Here is a 24242-nt window from a genome sequence, read left to right as displayed (position 1 = left end):
AGAGAAGTATTTGCTATTGAATGTACTTAAGTATCAAAACTAAAAGTACACATACATGATATCTGTGTATTCCAGTGCTTGGGAGCATTCATCCAATACATATTTCTTCTCAGTTGGATATTTGGATATATAAAAAACTGTACTTTTATTTTATTTTTCATTATTTGTTATATTATTTTTATTTTTATTAAATTATAATGTCAAATATTGTAAGGAAGGGGCAGGGCTTGATAAGTTGTTTTACTTCCCCCTGTTCCTTCTCGAACACTTATTGTATGGAAATAGTCTTTGACTATTTACCTTTTTGTTTTTTAAACTTGTTTTATGTTTCTATGTTCGAGACAAATAAAAATCAAATCAAATCAAATTCATCCATTGACCTCTAAAGGTCATGTTAAAGTGGTATATGGTCCAGTTATGCTGCTCTGATTACGTCCTCTGGAAGTTGACAGCCTTCAAATGTGAAAGTATATCATCTTAATACGTTTTTTGCCATGTTTACTATGCCAAATCTTTTTCTTCAAAGTAACTAGTAACAGATGGGTTCAGATAAATGTAATGGAGTAAAAAGTACAATATTTCCTTTGAAATGTAGTGGAGTAAAAGTACAAAGTTCCCTAAAATGAAAATGAAAATTGTCCATAAACATATAGTATGGATAAGCATAAGTATGTGGCTCTGCCAAGTCGTTTCTCCTACCAGGCGTCCTGATGGAAGGAACAAGCGGTACTTGTACTGCATGGAAGGATTAGTGGCACATTGGCACAGTAAAGGACTGTTTGCCTCATATACTCATAAACCCATATATTTGGTTACAGGAAAAAACTTAAATTGTTTAATTTACTAAAGGATTTCTGTTCTATTCCAAAGCAAAGGAGGCGAATGCAGATTTGACAGATCTGTGACATGGACTCATGTAATAGTGTAAAATATCAACAAAGTCAACGTTATCATATGTTATTGTTCATTATATCACCAAAAAAGAACACACATGTTTTCATAGAAAATGATTAAAAAAAAAACAACACTGCCTTTATCAAGAGTTCATGGAATTGTATTCATAGAAAAGACACATAGTTATCAAAAAGGCAGTGGAAGACCTTTGTCTCCAGTTACATGCACATAGAAAAATAGAAGTAATATTGTGTAGAAGATCAGCCAGTCAGTCCATAAGGCCAGGTACGGTAGGTACTTTAGGTACTGTAGGTACGGTAGGTACTACTGAGACCCCAGCTTTCTGTACAGGCATTCGGGCGGGCAGCCTGAGTCCACGCCCCTCAAGGAGCACACTGGGGGATGAGCTCCAGGATAGAAAAACAATCCATTTTGTGGCGAAAATTTGCTCCCCAGAAACACAGTTATTATGTTGTGTGTGTGTGTGTGTGTCTGCTGTGTGTGTCAGACGTAGGCGCTCTTGGCGTGGTTGGTGGAGGTGGTGGGAGGTGGGTTGGGCCCCTGCTCTGCGTCTCAGACGCAGGCGCTCTTGGCGTGGTTGGTGGAGGCGGTGGGAGGTGGGTTGGGCCCCTGCTGTTTGGAGTAGTAGAAGCGGTTGTTCTCCTGGTAGGCACGGGAGGAGGAGGAGGAGGAGGAGTCCACAGTGCAGCAGGTGATCATGGACCCCCCCAGGAGGGAGAACACGGCCCCCACCCAGCCGGCGTACAGGGAGAAGCCGAAGGACATCAGGCCATGCTCGTGGTGAGCGCCGATGGGGAACCAGATTGTGGACACCAGGGCACACACAGCTGGGGAGGACAGAGAGAGAGGAGGAGTCAGAGAGGGGAGGAGTCAGAGAGGGGAGGAGTCAGAGAGGGGAGGAGTCAGAGAGAGGAGGGATGGGGAACCACACTGGACACCAGGGCACACACAGCTGGGGAGGACAGAGAGAGAGGAGGAGTCAGAGAGAGGAGTCAGAGAGGGGAGGGGTCAGAGAGGGGAGGAGTCAGAGAGAGGAGGAGTCAGAGAGGGGAGGGGTCAGATAGAGGAGGGGTCAGCGAGGGGATGAGTCAGAGAGAGGAGGAGTCAGAGAGAGGAGGAGTCAGAGAGAGGAGGGGTCAGAGAGGGGAGGAGTCCGAAAAAGGAGGGGTCAGATAGAGGAGTCGGAGAGAGGAGGAATCAGAGAGAGGAGGAGTCAGAGAGGGGAGGGGTCAGAGATAGGAGGGGTCAGAGAGGGGAGGAGTCAGAAAGAGGAGGGGTCAGATAGAGGAGGAGTCAGAGAGAGGAGGAGTCAGATAGAGGAGGAGTCAGAGACAGGAGGAGTCAGAGAGGAGGAATGGATGACGGATGGATGGATGGATGGATGGATGTATGGATGTATGGATGTATGGATGGATAGATGGGTGGATGTATGGATGGATGGATGGATGTATAGGTGGATGAATGGATGTATAGGTGGATGAATGGATGGATGGATGGATGGATGGATGGATGGATGGATGGATGGATGGATGGATGGATGGATGAATAAATGAATGATTCAGTAATGGTTTAACATGGGCATGGCGCGCTACACATAATACTGTACATACTGTATGCTACATATTATGCCACATTACATAATAATAACTTAACATCTGTTTTTTTTTTACCTGTTCAGAGTATCATAGGGGCAGAGTTTGCTGCATCACGACAATTCAAGATAGGGGTAAGTGAATTGTCAATCATAGAAAAAGGTTCATTAAATAGACTTTCAATTAGTCTGAAGGCACTCAGTGTGTACAGTCCTTCATGGCAGACTCCACAGATCTAGGGTCTGAACTTCTCTGAAGGCACTTAGTGTGTACAGTCCTTCATGGCAGACTCCACAGATCTAGGGTCTGAACTTCTCTGAAGGCACTTAGTGTGTACAGTCCTTCATGGCAGACTCCACTGATCTAGGGTCTGAACTTCTCTGAAGGCACTTAGTGTGTACAGTCCTTCATGGCAGACTCCACAGATCTAGGGTCTGAACTTCTCTGAAGGCCCTCAGTGTGTACAGTCCTTCATGGCAGACTCCACAGATCTGGGGTCTGCACTTCTCTGAAGGCACTCAGTGTGTACAGTCCTTCATGGCAGACTCCACAGATCTGGGGTCTGCACTTCTCTGACGGCACTCAGTGTGTACAGTCCTTCATGGCAGACTCCACAGATCTGGGGTCTGCACTTCTCTGAAGGCACTTAGTGTGTACAGTCCTTCATGGCAGACTCCACAGATCTGGGGCCTCATACAGGTTGAAAACAAATGCTGAGAATCACCTGAGAATCTTCACTATGCCTGTCTGTCAGTTCAGGGGAAGGAGACAGACTATTACAACTGAAGACGTCACTGCAGACAGTTTATTTTGACTATAGATATATATATATATATTATATATATGTATACATGTCACATGTCCCCCATCGCCGCCGAGGTCCTACGTTTCCAAACGACGTGGACGTTTTCTAAGCCGCTGTCCGAGCGGTGATTCAGAGCTGACACACTCGCATCAGAAAACTTAAATAAAGTGAGATAATCGACTACAGGAAAAAAGGTACATACAGTAATGTATGTTATGTTATAGCCATAAGTAATATATGTAATGTACATGTCATATAAGTAATATATTTATGTTTTGTATTGGCAAAAGTCCAAAACAAACAGCGTGACCAGGAGTCAAACCAACAATGATTGAGGTCACAGGCAAGTGCTCTCACCACTAGACTAAGACACATAGTGCTCTCACCACTAGACTAAGACACATAGTGCTCTCACCACTAGACTAAGACACATAGTGCTCTCACCACTAGACTAAGACACAGTGCTCTCACCACTAGACTAAGACACATAGTGCTCTCACCACTAGACTAAGACACATAGTGCTCTCACCACTAGACTAAGACACATAGTGCTCTCACCACTAGACTAAGACACATAGTGCTCTCACCACTAGACTAAGACACATAGTGCTCTCACCACTAGACTAAGACACATAGTGCTCTCACCACTAGACTAAGACACATAGTGCTCTCACCACTAGACTAAGACACAGTGCTCTCACCACTAGATTAATACACATAGTGCTCTTGTAACGGATATGTGCCGCGATAGTGTGACTACGGCCCATAGAAGTGTGTAAAACTCACTCCCCAGAGGCAGATAAACCGAGCGCTTAGAGGGGAATTCCCTTCTTGGCGCAGCGGTTTGCTATACTGGCCCCGGAGCAGACGCTCGGGGTTCGACTCCCACTCGAGGCATGGTCGAAGTTTCGTGTCGGGTACTAGGACGTACCCGTTATACTCTCACCACTAGACTAAGACACAGTGCTCTCACCACTAGACTAAGACACATAGTGCTCTCACCACTAGACTAAGACACATAGTGCTCTCACCACTAGACTAAGACACATAGTGCTCTCACCACTAGACTAGACTAAGACACATGGTGCTCTCACCACTAGACTAAGACACAGTGCTCTCACCACTAGACTAAGACACACAGTGCTCTCACCACTAGACTAAGACACATAGTGCTCTCACCACTAGACTAAGACACAGTGCTCTCACCACTAGAATAATACACATAGTGCTCTCACCACTAGACTAAGACACAGTGCTCTCACCACTAGACTAAGACACAGTGCTCTCACCACTAGACTAAGACACATAGTGCTCTCACCACTAGACTAAGACACATAGTGCTCTCACCACTAGACTAGACTAAGACACATGGTGCTCTCACCACTAGACTAAGACACATGGTGCTCTCACCACTAGACTAAGACACAGTGCTCTCACCACTAGACTAAGACACACATAGTGCTCTCACCACTAGACTAAGACACACAGTGCTCTCACCACTAGACTAAGACACAGTGCTCTCACCACTAGACTAAGACACAGTGCTCTCACCACTAGACTAAGACACATAGTGCTGTCACCACTAGACTAAGACACAGTGCTGTCACCACTAGACTAAGACACAGTGCTCTCACCACTAGACTAAGACACAGTGCTCTCACCACTAGACTAAGACACATAGTGCTGTCACCACTAGACTAAGACACACAGTGCTCTCACCACTAGACTAAGACACATAGTGCTCTCACCACTAGACTAAGACACATAGTGCTCTCACCACTAGACTAAGACACATAGTGCTCTCACCACTAGACTAAGACACATAGTGCTCTCACCACTAGACTAAGACACATAGTGCTCTCACCACTAGACTAAGACACATAGTGCTCTCACCACTAGACTAAGACACAGTGCTCTCACCACTAGACTAAGACACACATAGTGCTCTCACCACTAGACTAAGACACACGGTGCTCTCACCACTAGACTAAGACACAGTGCTCTCACCACTAGACTAAGACACAGTGCTCTCACCACTAGACTAAGACACATAGTGCTGTCACCACTAGACTAAGACACAGTGCTCTCACCACTAGACTAAGACACATAGTGCTCTCACCACTAGACTAAGACACAGTGCTCTCACCACTAGACTAAGACACAGTGCTCTCACCACTAAGACACATAGTGCTCTCACCACTAGACTAAGACACAGTGCTCTCACCACTAAGACACATAGTACTCTCACCACTAGACTAAGACACAGTGCTCTCACCACTAAGACACATAGTGCTCTCACCACTAGACTAAGACACAGTGCTCTCACCACTAAGACACATAGTGCTCTCACCACTAGACTAAGACACATAGTGCTCTCACCACTAAGACACATAGTGCTCTCACCACTAGACTAAGACACATAGTGCTCTCACCACTAGACTAAGACACAGTGCTCTCACCACTAGACTAAGACACATAGTGCTCTCACCACTAGACTAAGACACATAGTGCTCTCACCACTAGACTAAGACACAGTGCTCTCACCACTAGACTAAGACACATAGTGCTCTCACCATTAGACTAAGACACACAGTGCTGTCACCACTAGACTAAGACACATAGTGCTGTCACCACTAGACTAAGACACACAGTGCTGTCACCACTAGACTAAGACACATAGTGCTCTCACCACTAGACTAAGACACAGTGCTCTCACCACTAGACTAAGACACAGTGCTCTCACCACTAGACTAAGACACATGGTGCTCTCACCACTAGACTAAGACACATAGTGCTCTCACCACTAGACTAAGACACATAGTGCTCTCACCACTAGACTAAGACACATAGTGCTCTCACCACTAGACTAAGACACAGTGCTCTCACCACTAGACTAAGACACATAGTGCTCTCACTACTAGACTAAGACACACAGTGCTCTCACCACTAGACTAAGACACATAGTGCTCTCACCACTAGACTAAGACACATAGTGCTCTCACCACTAGACTAAGACACACAGTGCTCTCACCACTAGACTAAGACACATAGTGCTCTCACCACTAGACTAAGACACATAGTGCTCTCACCACTAGACTAAGACACATGGTGCTCTCACCACTAGACTAAGACACAGTGCTCTCACCACTAGACTAAGACACAGTGCTCTCACCACTAGACTAAGACACATAGTGCTCTCACTACTAGACTAAGACACACAGTGCTCTCACCACTAGACTAAGACACATAGTGCTCTCACCACTAGACTAAGACACATAGTGCTCTCACTACTAGACTAAGACACACAGTGCTCTCACCACTAGACTAAGACACATAGTGCTCTCACCACTAGACTAAGACACAGTGCTCTCACCACTAGACTAAGACACAGTGCTCTCACCACTAGACTAAGACACAGTGCTCTCACCACTAGACTAAGACACAGTGCTCTCACCACTAGACTAAGACACATAGTGCTCTCACCACTAGACTAAGACACATAGTGCTCTCACCACTAGACTAAGCCACATAGTGCTCTCACCACTAGACTAAGCCACATAGTGCTCTCACCACTAGACTAAGCCACACAGTGCTCTCAAAGAACAACGGCACATCTCCTTCAGGAACATCAAACGCATAAACCCCACAGATCTCACCACCATGATCAATTCCTACCCCAGCCCTCCCCATCCCCCTCCCCCGCTGACCTGGTGAATCACTATAACAACTGCCTCTCCTCTTCCCTCACCGCCCTGGCTCCCCTGAAGACTCGCACAGTTTCATTTACCCACTCCGCCCCCTGGTTCACCTCTGACCTCCGCCAGATAAAAACCACAGGCCGTCGACTGGAGCGGCTGTGCAAAAAAAATGACGGACTCTCAGTTCACACCCAAATGTACTCTGAACACCTTCACCATTACAAGAATGCGCTCTCCACTGCCAAATCCTCCTCCTACTACTCCAACCTCATCAGCACTGGTTGAGGTAACAACAGAGTCCTCTTCTCCACAGTCAGCCACTTACTCCGCCCTCCTCACACCCCTTCCTGACAGGCAGCGACGCGAGCGAGCGTGATTTGCGAAAATGATTAAAATGTATTCGTTTCAATCAGACTATCCTGACCTGCCGCGAGCGACAGCGAACTGAGCAGCGATGTCGTTCCCCCCTCAAATATTCGCTCGCTGTGTCTCTAGTTGAGCGATTACGCGGCCGAGTCCCGCCCCTAAACACTTTTTATTGGTCGAGAATCGCAGGCTGCTTTCAGAGCCATAGAAGACACACACAGACACACTCGGACACGCGCCGCCTCATATCAGGACAGTGTCGCGCGCGATTTCGTCTCCAGTTCGCTCGCTCGCTGCCTATCAGGAACCGGTGTTAAGCCCTCCCTCCACATATCTCCACCGATCAGTGCACTGTATTTCTGCAATTCTTTCACTCCAAAATCAACACCATTCACCCACAGCTGGCTGGCCTCAGCATGCACCTCTCCAAGTGATCCACCCTGGATGGCTACCACCGGCCAACATCTTATCAGCTCCCTCTCCCAACTTCACCCCGCAGCATCGGAATACACCATCTCGGAGCTCATCCGTAAAGCCAAAACCACCACCTGTCAGCTTGATCCTCTTCCCACCACCCTCGTCAAAGCCTGTCTTCAATCCGTTTCACCCATGATCAAAGATATAATAAATTCCTGCCTCGCCTCTGGAACTGTATCCCCCACTCTCTCAAACTGGCTGCACTCTCCTTCTCCAAAAAACCTGGTGCTGACCCAGCTGATCTAAACCACTATAGGCCCATCTCCAACCTTCCCTTCATCTCTAAAACCCTTAAGAGGGTGGTTGCTGCACAGCTGCAGTCCCACCTTGCCACAAACAACCTCCACGAACCCTTTCAATACGGTGTCCGCCCCCCACAACACAGTACCGAAACAGCCCTTGTCAAAATCACCAACCACCTCCTCCATGCAGAGCTGGGCTGTTCAGAGAGAGGGCTGTTCAGAAACTGTTGAGTGGGGCGCCCCCAAGTGGCGAACCATGTAACCCGCTGCATCGCGAAGCGGCCAACCCGGGTTCGATTCCCGGACCCGCCGTCCTTTGCCAAATGTCTTCCCCCCCGCTCTGTCTCCCATTATTCCTCTCTATCTCTCAAAAACATAATAAAAATAAAAATAAAAAACTGTTGAGTTAAAAGTAGGGATGTCCGATATTATCGGCCGACCGATATTATCGGCCGATATCGGCAGTAAAATGTGATATCGGAAAATATCGGTATCAAAAAAAAAAAAAAAGAAAAAAAAAATTTTTTTACATTTATTTAACCTTTATTTACCCAGGCAAGCAAGTAAGAACCAATTCTTATTTTATTTATTGTCAAAAGTATGCATGTTGGTTTAATTCAACAACAAGAGATATGTAATGTTAATTTTAACTTTTTTAATTATCATATTTTGCACAGATAATGCTTACATTTAGAAAGCCTTTTGAATGCATCCAGTGAAATTATTAATTACCTGAAATTATTAAGTTTTTTTGGGGGGAAACCCTGCATATATCGGTATCGGTTGATATCGGTATCGGTATCGGTATCGAAATTAAGAGTTGGACAATATCGGAATATCGGTATCGGTAAAAAAGCCAATATCGAGCATCCCTAGTTAAAAGGCTTTGACGCTGAAGAACAGCCAGATATACAAACAAAAACAAATACATTTCACGACTCATTTAGACTCTACGCAGCCGTTTGAAAACACTTTCGTACCAGGGCCGACGGGTGTCGAAGGGACGTCGTCATGCAAACAACCGTCCGGGACGCTGGAAAACGCACTCTGTTTGTGGACCGAACGAGACGCAGTGACAGTCGGATGTTTGTAAGAGCAGCGAACTACGCAGAGGAACGGTTTCCATTGGAAATCTGTCCTCCATGTGGTCCAGGAATAGGCAGGGTGTGGATGAGAGTAGGTGGAGGACAGGAATGTGCATGGGGGTCTGAGGGAGGGGCTGTGCATGGGATGGAAACTGTGTGTGTGTGTGTGTGTGTGTGTGTGTGTGTGTGTGTGTGTGTGTGTGTGTGTGTGTGTGTGTGTGTGTGTGTGTGTGTGTGTGTGTGTGTGTGTGTGTGTGTGTGTGTGTGTGTGTGTGTGTGTGTGTGTGTGTGTGTGTGTGTGTGTGTGTGTGTGTGTGTGTGTGTGTGGACCCCAGAGGAGGAAGACAGTCATCTACCCCGCCCTCTGCTCTCACCACTTCGCTTCACTCTGGGGTTAAGAGAGGTTAAGGACAGGGGGGGGGCAGCTGTTGGGTGTGTATGTGCATGTACACTGAGGCAGAGAGACAGGGAGAGAGGGAGAGAGTGAGGGGGAGAGAGAGGGAGAGAGAAAGAGAGAGAGAGAGCTTTGAACTCCACTCAGCACTACCACAGAGAGAACACACACAACTTTGAGAACACACACACACTCACATCATACTCTGTTTCCTCTGTCATACACACACACACACACACACACACACACACACACACACACACACACACACACACACACACACACACACACACATAGGCAGTCACACACACACACACACACACACACACACACACACACACACACACACACATCCAATCTGTGACCAAACAGAGGCTTTTATATCGCGGGACTTTTAATCCCCAGCTTTCAGTACAAGTGTATGTATTTTACTGTGCAGTGTGTGTGTGTGTGTGTGTGTGTGCATGTGTGTTCATGTGTGTGTGTGTGTGTGTGTGCGTGTCTGTGTGTGTGTGTGTGTGTGCATGTGTGTGTGTGTGTGTGTGTGTGTGTGTGTGTGTGTGTGTGTGTGTGTGTGTGTGTGTGTGTGTGTGTGTGTGTGTGTGTGTGTGTGTGTGTGTGTGTGTGTGTGTTAAGGCTGAGCCCGAACGTTCGAACGTTCGTTCGTTACGCTGGCATTCGGACTTTCATTAATGGGTTAGAACGTTCGCAAAAAAAAATATCCATTTTTGGGTGGAACGTTTGGTGCACACGCAACGCGACCCGGGAGGTGGGGACGGTATAGCGGGTTACACACAACATAGCAGTGCTCAGAGCCGTGCGGCTCTGGCAGTCAAGCACCATGCCCAAAATATCCACCGTTTGCAACAACCTAACTCTGAAGTACGATTTCAAACGAGTGGGAACTACTGGGATATGTCTTGGAAACAAAAGAACTGGAGATAAAACATTGTGGAGTAAACATCGCGCAACGCCTGGGTGAGGTGGCTGGAGCGGCTGGTTTGACCACGCAAAAGTGAAAGACGGCTCACTTGACCGCAGTGTATGGCATAAAAAACTTAAAACCAGATTCTCAAACATAAACATGAAGACGGACAACACGCTCATCACAGACAAGCTGTATGTAGCCAATTACTTAAACATCTTCTTCACAAACATAGCCACAACACTGGTAAACAAACTACCCTCCCACTCAGGGCTTTATGGGGTAGAACACATAGTAGCATACTACAAAAACCTAGGGGTCCGCAAGGACGACTTCAAGCTGGAAATGGTAACAACAGATGAGGTACTCAAAAAACTGAGCGCCCTCCAACCCAACAAGGCCACTGGCCATGACAACATCCCCTCCAAATTCCTCAGAGACTCAGCAGCCGCCATCACCCCAGTCATCACACACATAATAAACCTCTCCATAAAACAGGGACACGTCCCCAAGGTCTTCAAAATTGCGATGGTGACCCCTCTGCACAAAAGCAAATTAGACCCAGGCAACTACCGCCCTGTTTCTATTCTCACCTCCATCACGAAAGTCATGGAAAAAAATTGTCTACGAACAGGTCGAAAAGTACCTAGCGGAAAAAAAATCGAATCTACTAATTCCAATCTGGCTTCAGAACATCCCACTCCACTGACACATGCCTTCTCTATGCCTTCTCTAGGTGGACGCTGGCAAATACTGCGGCATGGTCATGCTGGACCTACAAAAGGCCTTCGACACTGTCAATCACTCCATTCTGATTGACAAGCTAAAAGCAATTGGTTTTGATAGTCTTATCAGTGAGCTGGATGCAATCATACCTTGAGGGGAGGGAACAGATGGTGGAGGTAAACGGTACCCTATCCCCCCCCCCCTCACAGTGAGCTGTGGTGTTCCACAAGGAAGCATACTAGGACCGCTACGCAAATGACATGTCGTCATCTTGTGACTGCAACTTGTTCCTGTTTGCGGACGACTCAGCCCTGCTGGTCTCTGACAAGAACAAGTTACAGGTTGAAAAAACCCTCAGCTCGGAACTAGGCAGAATCTGCATATGGCTCGCTGATAACAAACTATCACTACACATGGGCAAAACAGAGTCCATTCTCTTCGGTTCAAATAACAAACTCAGCAAGACCGACGGCTTCTCAGTTACAGTGGGTGACAATATTGTCACAAGGAAAGATGAAATTACCTACCTGGGTTCCATCCTAGAGGCTAATCTCTCCTGTGACAAAATGGCATCCAATGTAATAAAAAAAGTCAATCAACGAACTCGATTCTTGTACCGGATCTCCTCTCTGGTAAACAGGAATACCCTGAAGACTCTGGCAGGAGCACTCATTCAAGGGTACTATGACTATGCTTGCACCTCATGGTACCAAAGCACCTCAAAGGCGCTAAAAACAAAATTACAAACATCTCAAAACAAACTGGTCAGACTACTGCTTGACCTTACTCCTAGAACCCACCTCACCCCTGCCCACTTTGACAATGTATATACTCCCTTTTCTGGACTCTTTTTGTATCACAAACAGTACTGTATTTGCAAATCTGGTATGTCATAAATGTATAGATGTAGCAGTACTGTCTGTCTGTCTGTCTGTCTGTCTGTCTGTCTGTCTGTCTGTCTGTCTGTCTGTCTGTCTGTCTGTCTGTCTGTCTGTCTGTCTGTCTGTCTGTCTGTCTGTCTGTGTGTCTGTCTGTCTGCTTACCCACTATGAGGATGAGGATGCCTCCCAGGACGGAGCGCTTGTTCTTGGCGCTCTGGGGCTCACTGCCCAGGCTGATGCAGGGCATGGACATGAGGATGAGTCCCATCGCAGGCAGACCCAGGATGGAGCCTGTGATCATCAGGGCACGTGTCGTCTGGATGTACGCTGTGTGGACACGACACACACACACACACACACACACACACACACACACACACACACACACACACACACACACACACACACACACACACACACACACACATACACACACACACATACACATGCACACACACACATACACACATACACACACACAAGCCCCACACACACACACACGCACAAGCGTGCGCACACACACACACATACACATACACACGCACACACACGTACCCACACACATGCACACATGCATGCACACACACACACACGGAAGTACGCACGTAGAGTCAGTGTATGGAACCCTTCATCGAGAAAAACTCGACTCATAAAAAAGATTATATTATCGAGAGGAAACGTTACAAGACAATATACGGCTAATTTTGAGAAAAGTTAAATTGATGATTAAATAAATTGTTTTGCAGTTATGAAAGATAGTTTTGTAGTTAAAAAGAGAAGGGGCAGATCCATAATGGATATATATATATACAGTTATAGGAGGGAAATTAGATGGAAAATGTAATATTATCGAATATAATATAACTGAATAGAACAGAATAGAAAAGAATAGAACAGAAAATTATTGAACAGAATAGAATAGAACAGAGTAGACTAGAATATTGTAGAATAGAATAGAACAGAATATAGTAGAATATAATATTGTAGAATATTGTAGAATATAATAGAATAGAACATAATAGAGTAGAATAGAATATTGTAGAATAGAATAGAATAGAATAGAACAGAATATAGTAGAATAGATATCGTAGACTAGTATAATGCAATAGAATAGAACCCCTGATCGGGGCAGCAGTACCTGGCAGGTCCAAGATCTGCGTGAGGGAGATGCAGTGGTACAGCGCGGTGGAGATGACACAGTCCGCCCAGGGCCCCTTGGCCCCCAGCTCGTCCATCTTCTTGCAGGTGTTCATGCCGTATTTACACATCGTCACCCAGTCGTTGGTGGCCGTCGCGATCACGATGCCCACCCAGCCGATACAGCTCATCAGGAAGCCGCTCAGCTGGAGACACGGGTTCGGCATGGCGCGCAGGCTGATTGATTGATTGAAAACTTTATTAACAGATTGCAGAATGGGTACAATACAGTACAGCTCAAAGACCAACAAATATAATCTGATGATCCCGGGTTCAAAAACAGCGAAATCACCGCAAAAAAAATAAACTGCAGCAGACCAGGTGAAGAATATAAGTTTACTTCGGCAAAAGGGGAGCGATGTTGAATTCTACAGAGGAAAAGTTACAAGATCAATGGTAAATATTCCAAAACGCAAATTAATCCAGTAGACGTTCGCTGTTCCTCTCAATTTAATAATTCCACCAGGCAGCTCAGAGTGCACTTAAACAGAATGGAACTTTCACACCATCACAGGTTTTATAGGGGAAGGTTCATTGTGAAAATACCCTAAAACTTTTAACCAATCAGATGCTTTGGGGTAAAAAGAGGAAGAATGCATCTCTCTCTCTCTCTCTCTCTCTCTCTTCTCTCTCTCTCTCTCTCTCTCTCTCTCTCTCTCTCTCTCTCTCTCTCTCTCTCTCTCTCTCTCTCTCTCTCTCTCTCTCTCTCTCTCTCTCTCTCTCTCTCTCTCTCGTCCAGAATTTGATGCGCTCTGTTCTTCTGCTGCCAAGTGATAGTATAACACTGGCTCGTCTCGTTTGTTTTGAAAAGGAGAGACGTTCTAAAGGATTCTGCTGCCATCTTCTGGCTCTATAGTATTTCACGAGTCGTTTCTTCACCCTTTCAGAATCACACCCCTATCCAACCAAATTTCCAATGCAGCCTTTTGTGTTTTGGACCTCTTACTGTAGCACTATACTGTACCTTTTTCACATTTTCCCCAATTACAAAAAAAATTCTACCTCTCATTCATTCACTCAATCATTCAATCATTAATGAATGAATTCATTCATTCATTCATTCATTCATTCATTCATTCATTCATTTATGCCTCTGGTAGAGGACCCTTGGACCTTGATTTTTTCTTTCTGTATTATAATTTATATTGCCTGTATTTATGTCTTTCTACTATTACCCTGCCCATACATGTACCCCCCCCCCCCCCCATGCTGTTGTTTGTAATAAAGTAGTTCTATTCTATTCTATTCTATTCTATTCTATTCTATTCTATTCTATAAACACTGACAAGCTGCACCAGACAGTTTTTTACCTGAGGGAGAAAAATGTATGTTACAATTTGTTCCTCACATATCACCCACTCACTCACAGATTCACACACCGACGGCGGAGGCAACCATGCAAGGTGCCAACCTGCTCATCGGGAGAAATTAGGGGTTAAGTGTCTTGCTCAAGGACACATCGACACGCTGCCCGGGAGGAGCGGGAATCGAACTGGGAACCTCCGGATTACCAGATGACTGCTCTAGGTCCCGAGCCACAGTGGCGATTCTAGGAATTTTTAAACAAGGGGGCACATAGCATGAGCTAGTATGGGGGGGGCATAGCTACGTATGACCGGTAAGTATAAAGGAAGTTGGGTTTATCTAGACAGGTAGCCTAAGTGTAGCAGGTAAGGTATAAAGGTAAGTATATTAGGTTACATTATTTTACCAATAGCAGATCAGACAACTCTTCAGCCATTGGGGTTCATAGACAATATTTTATGCCGCCTTTATACCCCTGCCCACTTTGACAACCTAGGATGGCTTAGAGTAGACGACAGAGTACAGCAACTTGCAATGGGCCTGGTCTACATGATACACTACGCGACCAAGGTACCCATGTACATGTCAAAATACTTCCCAAAGGTCAGTGAATACCACGATCACAACACCAGAGGGAGCTCCACAAATCATGTTAAACCCAGATTCGGCTCAAACAAGGGACTAAACACGTTTCGCAATTATGCCACATCAATGTGGAACGCCCTACCCAAAGCTGTAAAGGAATGTGAATCACTACCCACTTTCAAAACCACTCTCAAGGAACACCTACGGGAGACTGCAATTCGAAACTAGCCCCTGTAAATGTCCTAACCCAACCCCCTCCAATGTACAGTAATTTACCTAGTATGGTTTTGTCAATATTCCAATGTACAGTTTTGCTTGTTTGTACAGTGTCCCCCCCCCCCAACCCCCTCCAATGTAAATGACCTAGTATGGTTGTCAATATCCCAATGTACAGTTTTGCTTGTACAGTTGTACAGTGTTTCCCCCCACAACCACCCCCAACCCAACCCCCCCCCCCCCCCCCCCACACAACCCCACCCAACCTCCTCCAATGTACAGTTTTACGTCAAATGTATATACTCCCTTTTCTGGACTCTTTTTGTATCACAAACAGTACTGTATTTGCAAATCTGGTATGTCATAAATGTATATATGTATATGTCATTAATTATATTGATAGACATTACAAAAGAGATTCCTAATTACAATAATAATTGTTCACCCAAGGGCTGTCTACTATTAACAAACCTAAAACATGTTAGCCATTGTAGGTCATTCACCAGGTCAGTGAAATAGTAAATTATAGGCACAACTCCCAATATCAGTAACGGGTCTATTGTTCTAAGAATAACATTCGTCTAAGAGCCCAATAGCCAGCAAGGCCACTGGACTGGAGACCAGCAGCAGAGCAGCCATTGTAGTGCTGTACAAGTATTTTAAAGTGTTTTATCACTCAATACATTCAATTAATAATAAACTAAATTAATTGTATCACTCTATCAAGTTGCCCCATGGCATGAAATTATTCATTCATATTAATTCAAGTATTTGCATGTGAGTGAAAGGTGCATGCATCGTTTCAAATATTGTATTGCCACCAGTGCTGTGCTTATTTACATTTATACAAGTGGTTACAAATCAAACACAGTATTTTAAACAAGTGTTTTCTCACTCAATTATCAAGTTGCCCCATGGCATGAAAGGGATTCAAGTATTTGCATGAATGCAAGGTACATACATAATATTTGATTGCCTCCACTGCTGTCAGACAACTATTTACTTCTCCAAGTATTAACATAAATGACCACTCATTAGCAGATCAGACTTTTCTCTTGTAGTACTTTTACCACTGGCTGGCACTATCACTAAATACCACCTCTGCTTGTAAATGCTGTATGGTGCAACAAGCTCTGGTAAATATACAACAGGTTATGGGCCCAGATCGACGCTAAGAAGCTACACAGAGTTTTGTGTGAGATGAACAGTAATGTGGGATTTCACAATGGATGACAAGCTGTTTATTGACCGGCTGAGCGGACCAGAGAACTGGGCAACTGGACGTTTCAGATGGAGCACTTGCTAAAAGCTAAAGGACTATGGGGTATGCTAATGGAGACAGATACATTAGCTGCAGATGCTAATTCTCAAGCACGGGCTGAGTTTGATAAATGGGGAGATATATACAATATACAGTAAATAAATACAGTAAAAATATACTGAGGTCTACAGTAGGTGTAATATTGCACAGTGCTGTTTCAAAACTAAGAGTCCAGGAAGATGGCAACTGTCACTCAGTGATGCAGTGAGGCACAGTGTTGCATTGTATAGTCTGATGGCTTTTGGAATGAGTGCTGGATTTGGGTAGTGTGAGCCTGGCACTGAACATGCTCCTCCTGTCAGCCAAGTCTGTGTATAGTGGGTGGGAGGGGTTTTCCCTGATGGCCTGGAGCTTAGCAAGGCTCCTCCTCTCCGCCACCCTCGCTAGGGAGTCCAGCTCCACCCCAACCACGCTACTGGCCTTCCTGACCAGCTTATCCAGCCTGTTTGTGTCCCCTGCTCTGTAACTAACCAGCATTATGCATTATTATTAATTTGAGGCATATCTACATATCATCTGTATATTGCTATACAGGCATGTATAGCAACCTATAATTGACTCTTTGATGTCCGGTTCTGACCTTTTTTGATTGATTGATTGGAAACTTTATTAACAGATTGCAGAATGAGTACAATACAGTACGGCTCAATACACACAATTGTTAAGGGGATGCAGACCAGAGAAAGACTTTCGTCTTGTTTACATCAGGGTCCCCCATTTTCAATTGATAATGACATTTATGACATACACGACAACATACAGATATATATCATGACATTTATGACATACATCTACATGACATAGATATACAGTACTGTTACATTTGTGACATACAAGACATGCAAATATACAGTACTGTTAAATAGAGATCCTAACAGAAAATATATACATATGAGGGGGAGGAAACTGTACATTATTTCGGAGGGGGTGGGTGGGTGGGAGGGAGGGGGGGTTTAGACATTTACGGGGGCCAGGTGCTCTTTGTCTTTCTTTGAGAGCGGTTTTTGAAGGTGGGATTAAATTTGTTTTAAGGCTGTGGGTAGGGCGTTCCACATTGATGTGGCATAATTGCGAAACGTGTTTAGTCCCTTGTTTGAGAGACGAATCTGGGTTGAACATGAAAGCAGTGAGGTAAGTTTGTCTTCTTGAAGTTGTTCTGACTGAATCTGCAGTGCACACGGCTTCTCAGTCTGTCGTCGTTGCACTTCCAAATTGTAATCAGCGCTGGAGTTGTCAAGGGTTGCTTCTTGAAACAGTCAAAATGCGCTCCTTGGCTACACCTACAATGGTTGTCAATCATTTCGACATCAGCTGTGACCGGTTCAGAAGAACCCACATTGAACTTGAGAGGTTATGTATCCTTTATTCCTTCCGCGCCGGCAAATTATACTCCCCTGTGTAACTACTGTAACCAGAGTGCTACGGACTGGTTTAAATTTGCATCAGCTTTTTGCGCCAATATGGGCAGGGGCACATACATTTAGTCATTTAGGGCAGGGGCACAATGGGGGCACATACATTTAGTCATTTAGGGCAGGGGCACAATGGGGGCACATACATTTAGTCATTTAGCTGACGATTTTATCCAAAGCGACAAGTCATCAGGAAGGGCACAACTCTATCAGCTGAGTAACAATGTTCATCAAAGTGTTGAGTGCTACAGTGTAGGTTAGTTTATTAGGACAAGTGCAGGACAGTAAGGTTAGTTAGGGTTAGATTTTTTTTTTATATAAAAAAATAAAATAAATAAATAAAAAAGATTTAAAAAAAAAAATCTGGGGTGGCACCTCAGGGTCACCTGATATTTCAGGGGGGGCACGTGCCCCTGGTGCCCCAGTGGTAAAATCGCCACTGCCGAGCCACTGCCTTGCTTATCTCTTTCTAAGAGAATTTTTCAGCTAATAACCATATTTTCTATTAACACTTTGATCGCCATGGGTTAAATTCATAATTTACCATCCCTCGCCATTTGTCTATGGAGAAGTTCCCCTTCTTTGCAGGGCTATAACTTTTTAAATTCTATTGCTACATTGCCATTATTATGGCCCATTCAATGTCCTATATCTATTGTTCAGGGTGTAGCAACGTTATACATTTTCATTCACATATTCATACTAAATATGGTCTAAAGTATAAGTATGTTTTTATCGTTTTCTGCAGCTTTCTTCAGAACGTGATTTATAGCCCTAAATGCATTCTATTGATAATGAAATACAGTTTGGTAGCGATCGGCGCGAGATGAAAAATTTCAACTGGACGTACTTCTAGAATGATCTACGTATGATCTGATGATGACCGGATGGGCGGGGGATCGTTTATAATTCCGTGGGCAACGTTAGATGATTCATCCAGAGTGGGTCATATGTTCATCATAGCAGTTTATATTGAACACGTTAGAATATAACGCTGAATCTTACCGTATTTCCTCGCGCCGTTGGACGATCAGCGTGGAGTAGACCGTTTTCGATTATGGGATGTAGAAATGCCCGATCCATTTCCAGGTTGTATAATAGTATATACGTCCAAATAACGTTGTTTATTGAGTTAGGGCGAGCGATCTATTATCCAGTGTTTCAAGATGGAGTCGCGGGAGCTATAGAGAGTGGCCGGACCACATTTGCATGAGTACTACTGGTTCAAAGGTTAATATCCGGTTGGCGATCTGCCGGTCTTGAACCGCTAGAGAGTTGAGAGGAGATCACACTTGTGTCTCAGGGCCCGGAAAGGAAATATGATTTCGATGACAGATTTTTGAAATATTGACATCAAAGACGAGTTAAGGCGTCCTCGGCGGAATGAGCATGGCGGGGAATGATGAGTTCCGGCGTTTTCGGCGGTTAAAGTGTTAATGGTCCAATATTACTTTTTATTTCTCTAAACTGTTGCCTCATCTTTATAGACTTTGCACAGCCATGGAATCTCCATTCCACATGTGGACAGCAGGGGGCGGTACAGTACTGTTTTTGGCTTCGGCAGAATGCTTAGCCTTGCCATTGAACAGCTGTATAGGACTATGCTTTGCTGTCCTTGCTGGGGACAGAGGGAGGTCGTCCATCACTCCCATCAGGCAGATGACAAAACAATAACCCAGCAATCACTGAGAGAGGAAGAGAGAGAAGCCCTTCTCATACGTCTACAAGGTCACCAACTATAATGGCTTGTTTGGCCCAGTTCCTCTCTCTCTATTTCTCTCTCCTTCTCTCTCTCTCACTCTATTTCTCTCTTTCTCTTTCTCTCCCTCTCTCTCTCTCCCTCTCTCTCTCTATTTCTCTCTTTCCCTTTCTCTTCCTCTCCCTCTCTCTCTCTCTCTCTCTCTCTCTCTCTCTCTCTCTCTCCTCTCTCTCTCTCTCCCTCTCTCTCTCTCTCTCTCTCTCGTTGCCTTTTGATTATGCTGTCTCTCGCCCCGCTCACATCTAAAGTTGCAGTATTGAGACACTATCTCACTGTGTGTGTGTGTTGTCACCTCGGTATGATGATAAGAGCAGCTTGATAGCAGAACATTATAGATCATCCAGATAAGTGGCTGGAGCCAGTCAGCCATGTCAGCAGCCATCGTCCCACTCCATTTCACCCTGTTCCTCTCCCTCTCTCTCTCCCTCTTTCTCTCCATCTGTCTCTCTCCCCAATCTCTCTATCTTCCTCTCTGTCTCTCTCCCCCATCTTTCTCTCTGTCTCTCTCCCCCTGTCTCTCCCTGTTACTCTCTGACGGTCTCCTCTCTCACTCTATCATTATTCTAACAGAGTTGTCTGTTGGCAGAGGGACAGAGAGAGAGAGAGAGAGAGAGAGAGAGAGAGAGAGAGAGAGAGAGAGAGAGAGAGAGAGAGCAAGAGAGAGAGAGAGAGGGAGAGTCACATACCTGTATGAACAGGAGAGTGGAAGTGATCGAGACATTAGATCCGTCTCTAATTCCCAGAGCAGTCAGTCTGATACAGGAGGTATGAGGTGGCATGGGAATGGGAATATTATGCTAATTAGGGATATGGATCAGAACCGCAAGAGCTGGCGGTGAAATATGGTGGGGATTTGATGCCGCCTGGAGAGGGCCGGGGAGGAGCGGAAGGGGGGGGTGTCTGTGGACGGGAGGAATTTTAAATCAAGACAGAGCAGAGTTATAGCAGAGATACTGTAGGCAGGGGAGCTGTCCTCACACCCTTCATGGTGTCATGGAGGTCAGTCAGCGGAGGAGGATGGATGAGGAGGTTGTAGCGGCGCTCTCTCCACAACACGTCTAACTATAAGACCGCGGGTGAGGAGGGGGGGGGGGGGGGGGGGGGGGGGGGGGGGGGGGGGGGGGGGGGGAGTGATGAGCCCGGGGAGGGAGGGGGGAGATAGACGAGGGATGATAGAGAGAACGGAGGAGGAAGGGCACCTTTTCAGGCCGACCTATACTACAAAGACTTGGCAGCCATGTTGGATGACTCCTCGTGGGTCACGGGTGCTTTGTCACGCAGATGCCGAGGCGTTCTTCTCGGTGATCAACAGGAGTGCTGTGTCCTGTAACGCAGTGGCTCCAGCCTGTCACAGAGGTCGTACCTTCTGTCACCGTCATGGCTTCAAACTCGTCCTGAAGTCTAAGGCAGGGGTTCCCAAACTTTTCAGGCCGGGACCCAGAAAATAAGGCGTCAGAGAGCCGCGGCACATTTTTTTTTTTTTTTCTTTTTTTTTGTTTATGTGACCGATTTTTTAAGCCAAATATCACTTCAATCCTATTAAGTTAGTTCAAGTTAGTTATTCATTTATATGTGCTATTTATGAGAGGGCAAAATAATAATGATAATAATAATAGCCTCATTAAAATACTATTGTTGCTTCGGTTGTTTTCAGCGTTTTATGTGCATAATCTGTTATTTAGTTTGAAATGTTCGTTGAAATAAGTAGATTTTTCGTTTTTGTTTATTTATTAAGTTAATATAAAACCATATAGTCACATTTTAGAATACAACAGAATAGAATTTTAGAATACAACTAGAAACACTGTCCTGGCCTGCTTCTAAGTTCAGTGGCCTGACAAAAAAAAAAAAAAATTTTTTTTTTTTTTTTTTTTTTTTTTTTAATCATCTCGCGGCCCTCCCGTGGCTGCTCGCGGCCCACCTTTGGGTCGCAACCCCGACTTTGGGAACCACTGGTCTAAGGCATACAGACCCTCATCTGCACCTTTGATCACACTGCCCACCTGCTCAGATGCGTTATATCTAGAGTTAATCATATTGTTTACACTACCTATTTTAACTTTTTTACTGTACTATAATTGTATTGCCTGTATTTATGTCTTCTATACCTGTCCCCCCCCCCATGCTGCTATGATGCCTGAATTTCCCCAAGCGGATCAATAAAGGAATATCTTATCTTATCTTAGTCTACTCTGTGATCAACAGGAGTGCTGTGTTCTGTAATGTAGTGGCTCCAGCTTGTAACTGAAGTCGTACTTATCATCGTTATGGCTTCATACTCGTCCTTAAGTCTAGTCTACTCTGTGTCTTACTCGTCCTTAAGTCTAGTCTACTCTGTGTCTTACTCGTCCTTAAGTCTAGTCTACTCTGTGTCTTACTCATCCTTAAGTCTAGTCTACTCTGTGTCTTGCTCATCCTTAAGTCTAGTCTACTCTGTGTCTTGCTCATCCTTAAGTCTAGTCTACTCTGTGTCTTGCTCATCCTTAAGTCTAGTCTACTCTGTGTCTTGCTCATCCTTAAGTCTAGTCTACTCTGTGTCTTACTCGTCCTTAAGTCTAGTCTACTCTGTGTCTTACTCAGTCTAGTCTACTCTGTGTCTTGCTCGTCCTTAAGTCTAGTCTACTCTGTGTCTTGCTCATCCTTAAGTCTAGTCTACTCTGTGTCTTACTCATCCTTAAGTCTAGTCTACTCTGTGTCTTGCTCATCCTTAAGTCTAGTCTACTCTGTGTCTTACTCATCCTTAAGTCTAGTCTACTCTGTGTCTTGCTCATCCTTAAGTCTAGTCTACTCTGTGTCTTGCTCATCCTCAAGTCTAGTCTACTCTGTGTCTTGCTCGTCCTTAAGTCTAGTCTACTCTGTGTCTTGCTCGTCCTTAAGTCTAGTCTACTCTGTGTCTTACTCATCCTTAAGTCTAGTCTACTCTGTGTCTTGCTCATCCTTAAGTCTAGTCTACTCTGTGTCTTGCTCATCCTTAAGTCTAGTCTACTCTGTGTCTTGCTCGTCCTTAAGTCTAGTCTACTCTGTGTCTTGCTCGTCCTTAAGTCTAGTCTACTCTGTGTCTTGCTCGTCCGTCTCTGGGAACAGAAACATCAGTGCTGTTGTCTCTGCATCAGCTCCATGCTCATGGCACGGGCCTCAGCTGTGTCAAACGTGAGTCACTGCACGCTTAAAGTCTACTTCTTCCTGCATACATGTGTACATGCTCCTGATTCCCAATGCATAGGCTTTCAATTCGTTATTATATCTATATTTTGAATTTTCTTTCTAATTTAGTATGCTAATAAATCTATTCAGCAGGCTATTCGTCATTTATATGCATCGTTGTTGGGCACTGACCCAACGAGAGCATGACATATAGGTGCGGTGGATTAAACAGCTCAATTAGTCATCAGGCATATATGTTTCATGAAAGCAGCTAGGGGTGTTTTTGGCAAAGCGTCTAAAAGCCCTACAGTTGCCAACACCTTGCTTTCCAGTTAAATTCCACACTTTTAGAATGTGCGCCTTAAACACGGCCAGTATGGACTCAAACGGAGGTCTCGCCTGAGGTACTGACTGCTCCAGCTGGAGGTCCTGTAGGTGGGATCCTGCCCTGGACAGTAGATTCAAGATTCAAGTTTCAAGAGGTTTATTCATCACATACAAGACATATAGTGAAACGAAGTAAACAGTGTTCCCTGACCGGGAATTGAACCCGGGCCGAATCCTAACCACTAGACCACTACTGACTGCTCCACGTCAAATGTATATACTCTGTATACTCTCTTTTCTGGACTCTTTTTGTATCACAAACAGTACTGTATTTGCAAATGTCATAATATGATATGTCATAAATGTATAGATGTAGCAGTACTGTATATCTGTATGTCGTGTATGTCATATATGTTATGATGAATTGAAAATGGGGGACCCTGATGTAAACAAGACGAAAGTATTTCTCTGGTCTGCATCCCCTTAACAATTGTGTGTATTGAGCTGTACTGTACTGTACCCATTCTGCAATCTGTTAATAAAGTTTTCAATCAATCAATCAATCCAGCTGGAGGTGCTGTAGGTGGGATGCTGGATGGTGTTTATTAACCGACCAATTATCTGACCAAAGTTTTAAAAGATAAGTTACAGGTTTCCCAGAACATCTGATTAACTCTATGGACTAGCCTCCAGAGCACATGTGGGCAAACAACACTTCCTGTTGCTGGGCTGGCTCCCTCTGGAAGCCAGGTCTGTTCAATTTCAGCTCAACATAGTTCACAACATTTATAATAATAGGGCCCCCTCTTATCTTACAAATTATTTTCAGTGGAACAGGGACATGTATACCCATAACACCAGAGCCAGCAT

General features: G+C 44.9%; 1 protein-coding gene across 1 annotated transcript; it reads right to left on the bottom strand.

Annotated features, from left to right (window-relative positions):
* Positions 1-1352: 1352 nt before the first annotated feature.
* cldn11a (claudin 11a) lies at positions 1353-13734 on the bottom strand. Its single transcript, XM_084307306.1, has 3 exons — positions 13245-13734; positions 12269-12433; positions 1353-1742 (listed from the first exon to the last, which is right to left on the bottom strand). Exons 1-3 carry the CDS (start codon positions 13468-13470, stop codon positions 1468-1470), a joined length of 666 nt encoding a protein of 221 aa, XP_084163432.1. The 5' UTR covers positions 13471-13734; the 3' UTR covers positions 1353-1467.
* Between the last annotated feature and the right edge of the window lie 10508 nt (positions 13735-24242).

Source organism: Notolepis coatsorum, assembly GCF_963971535.1.
Source record: "Notolepis coatsorum genome assembly, chromosome: 2".
Taxonomy (NCBI): Eukaryota; Metazoa; Chordata; class Actinopteri; order Aulopiformes; family Paralepididae; genus Notolepis; species Notolepis coatsorum.
This window is presented reverse-complemented; position numbering and strand designations above follow the sequence as displayed.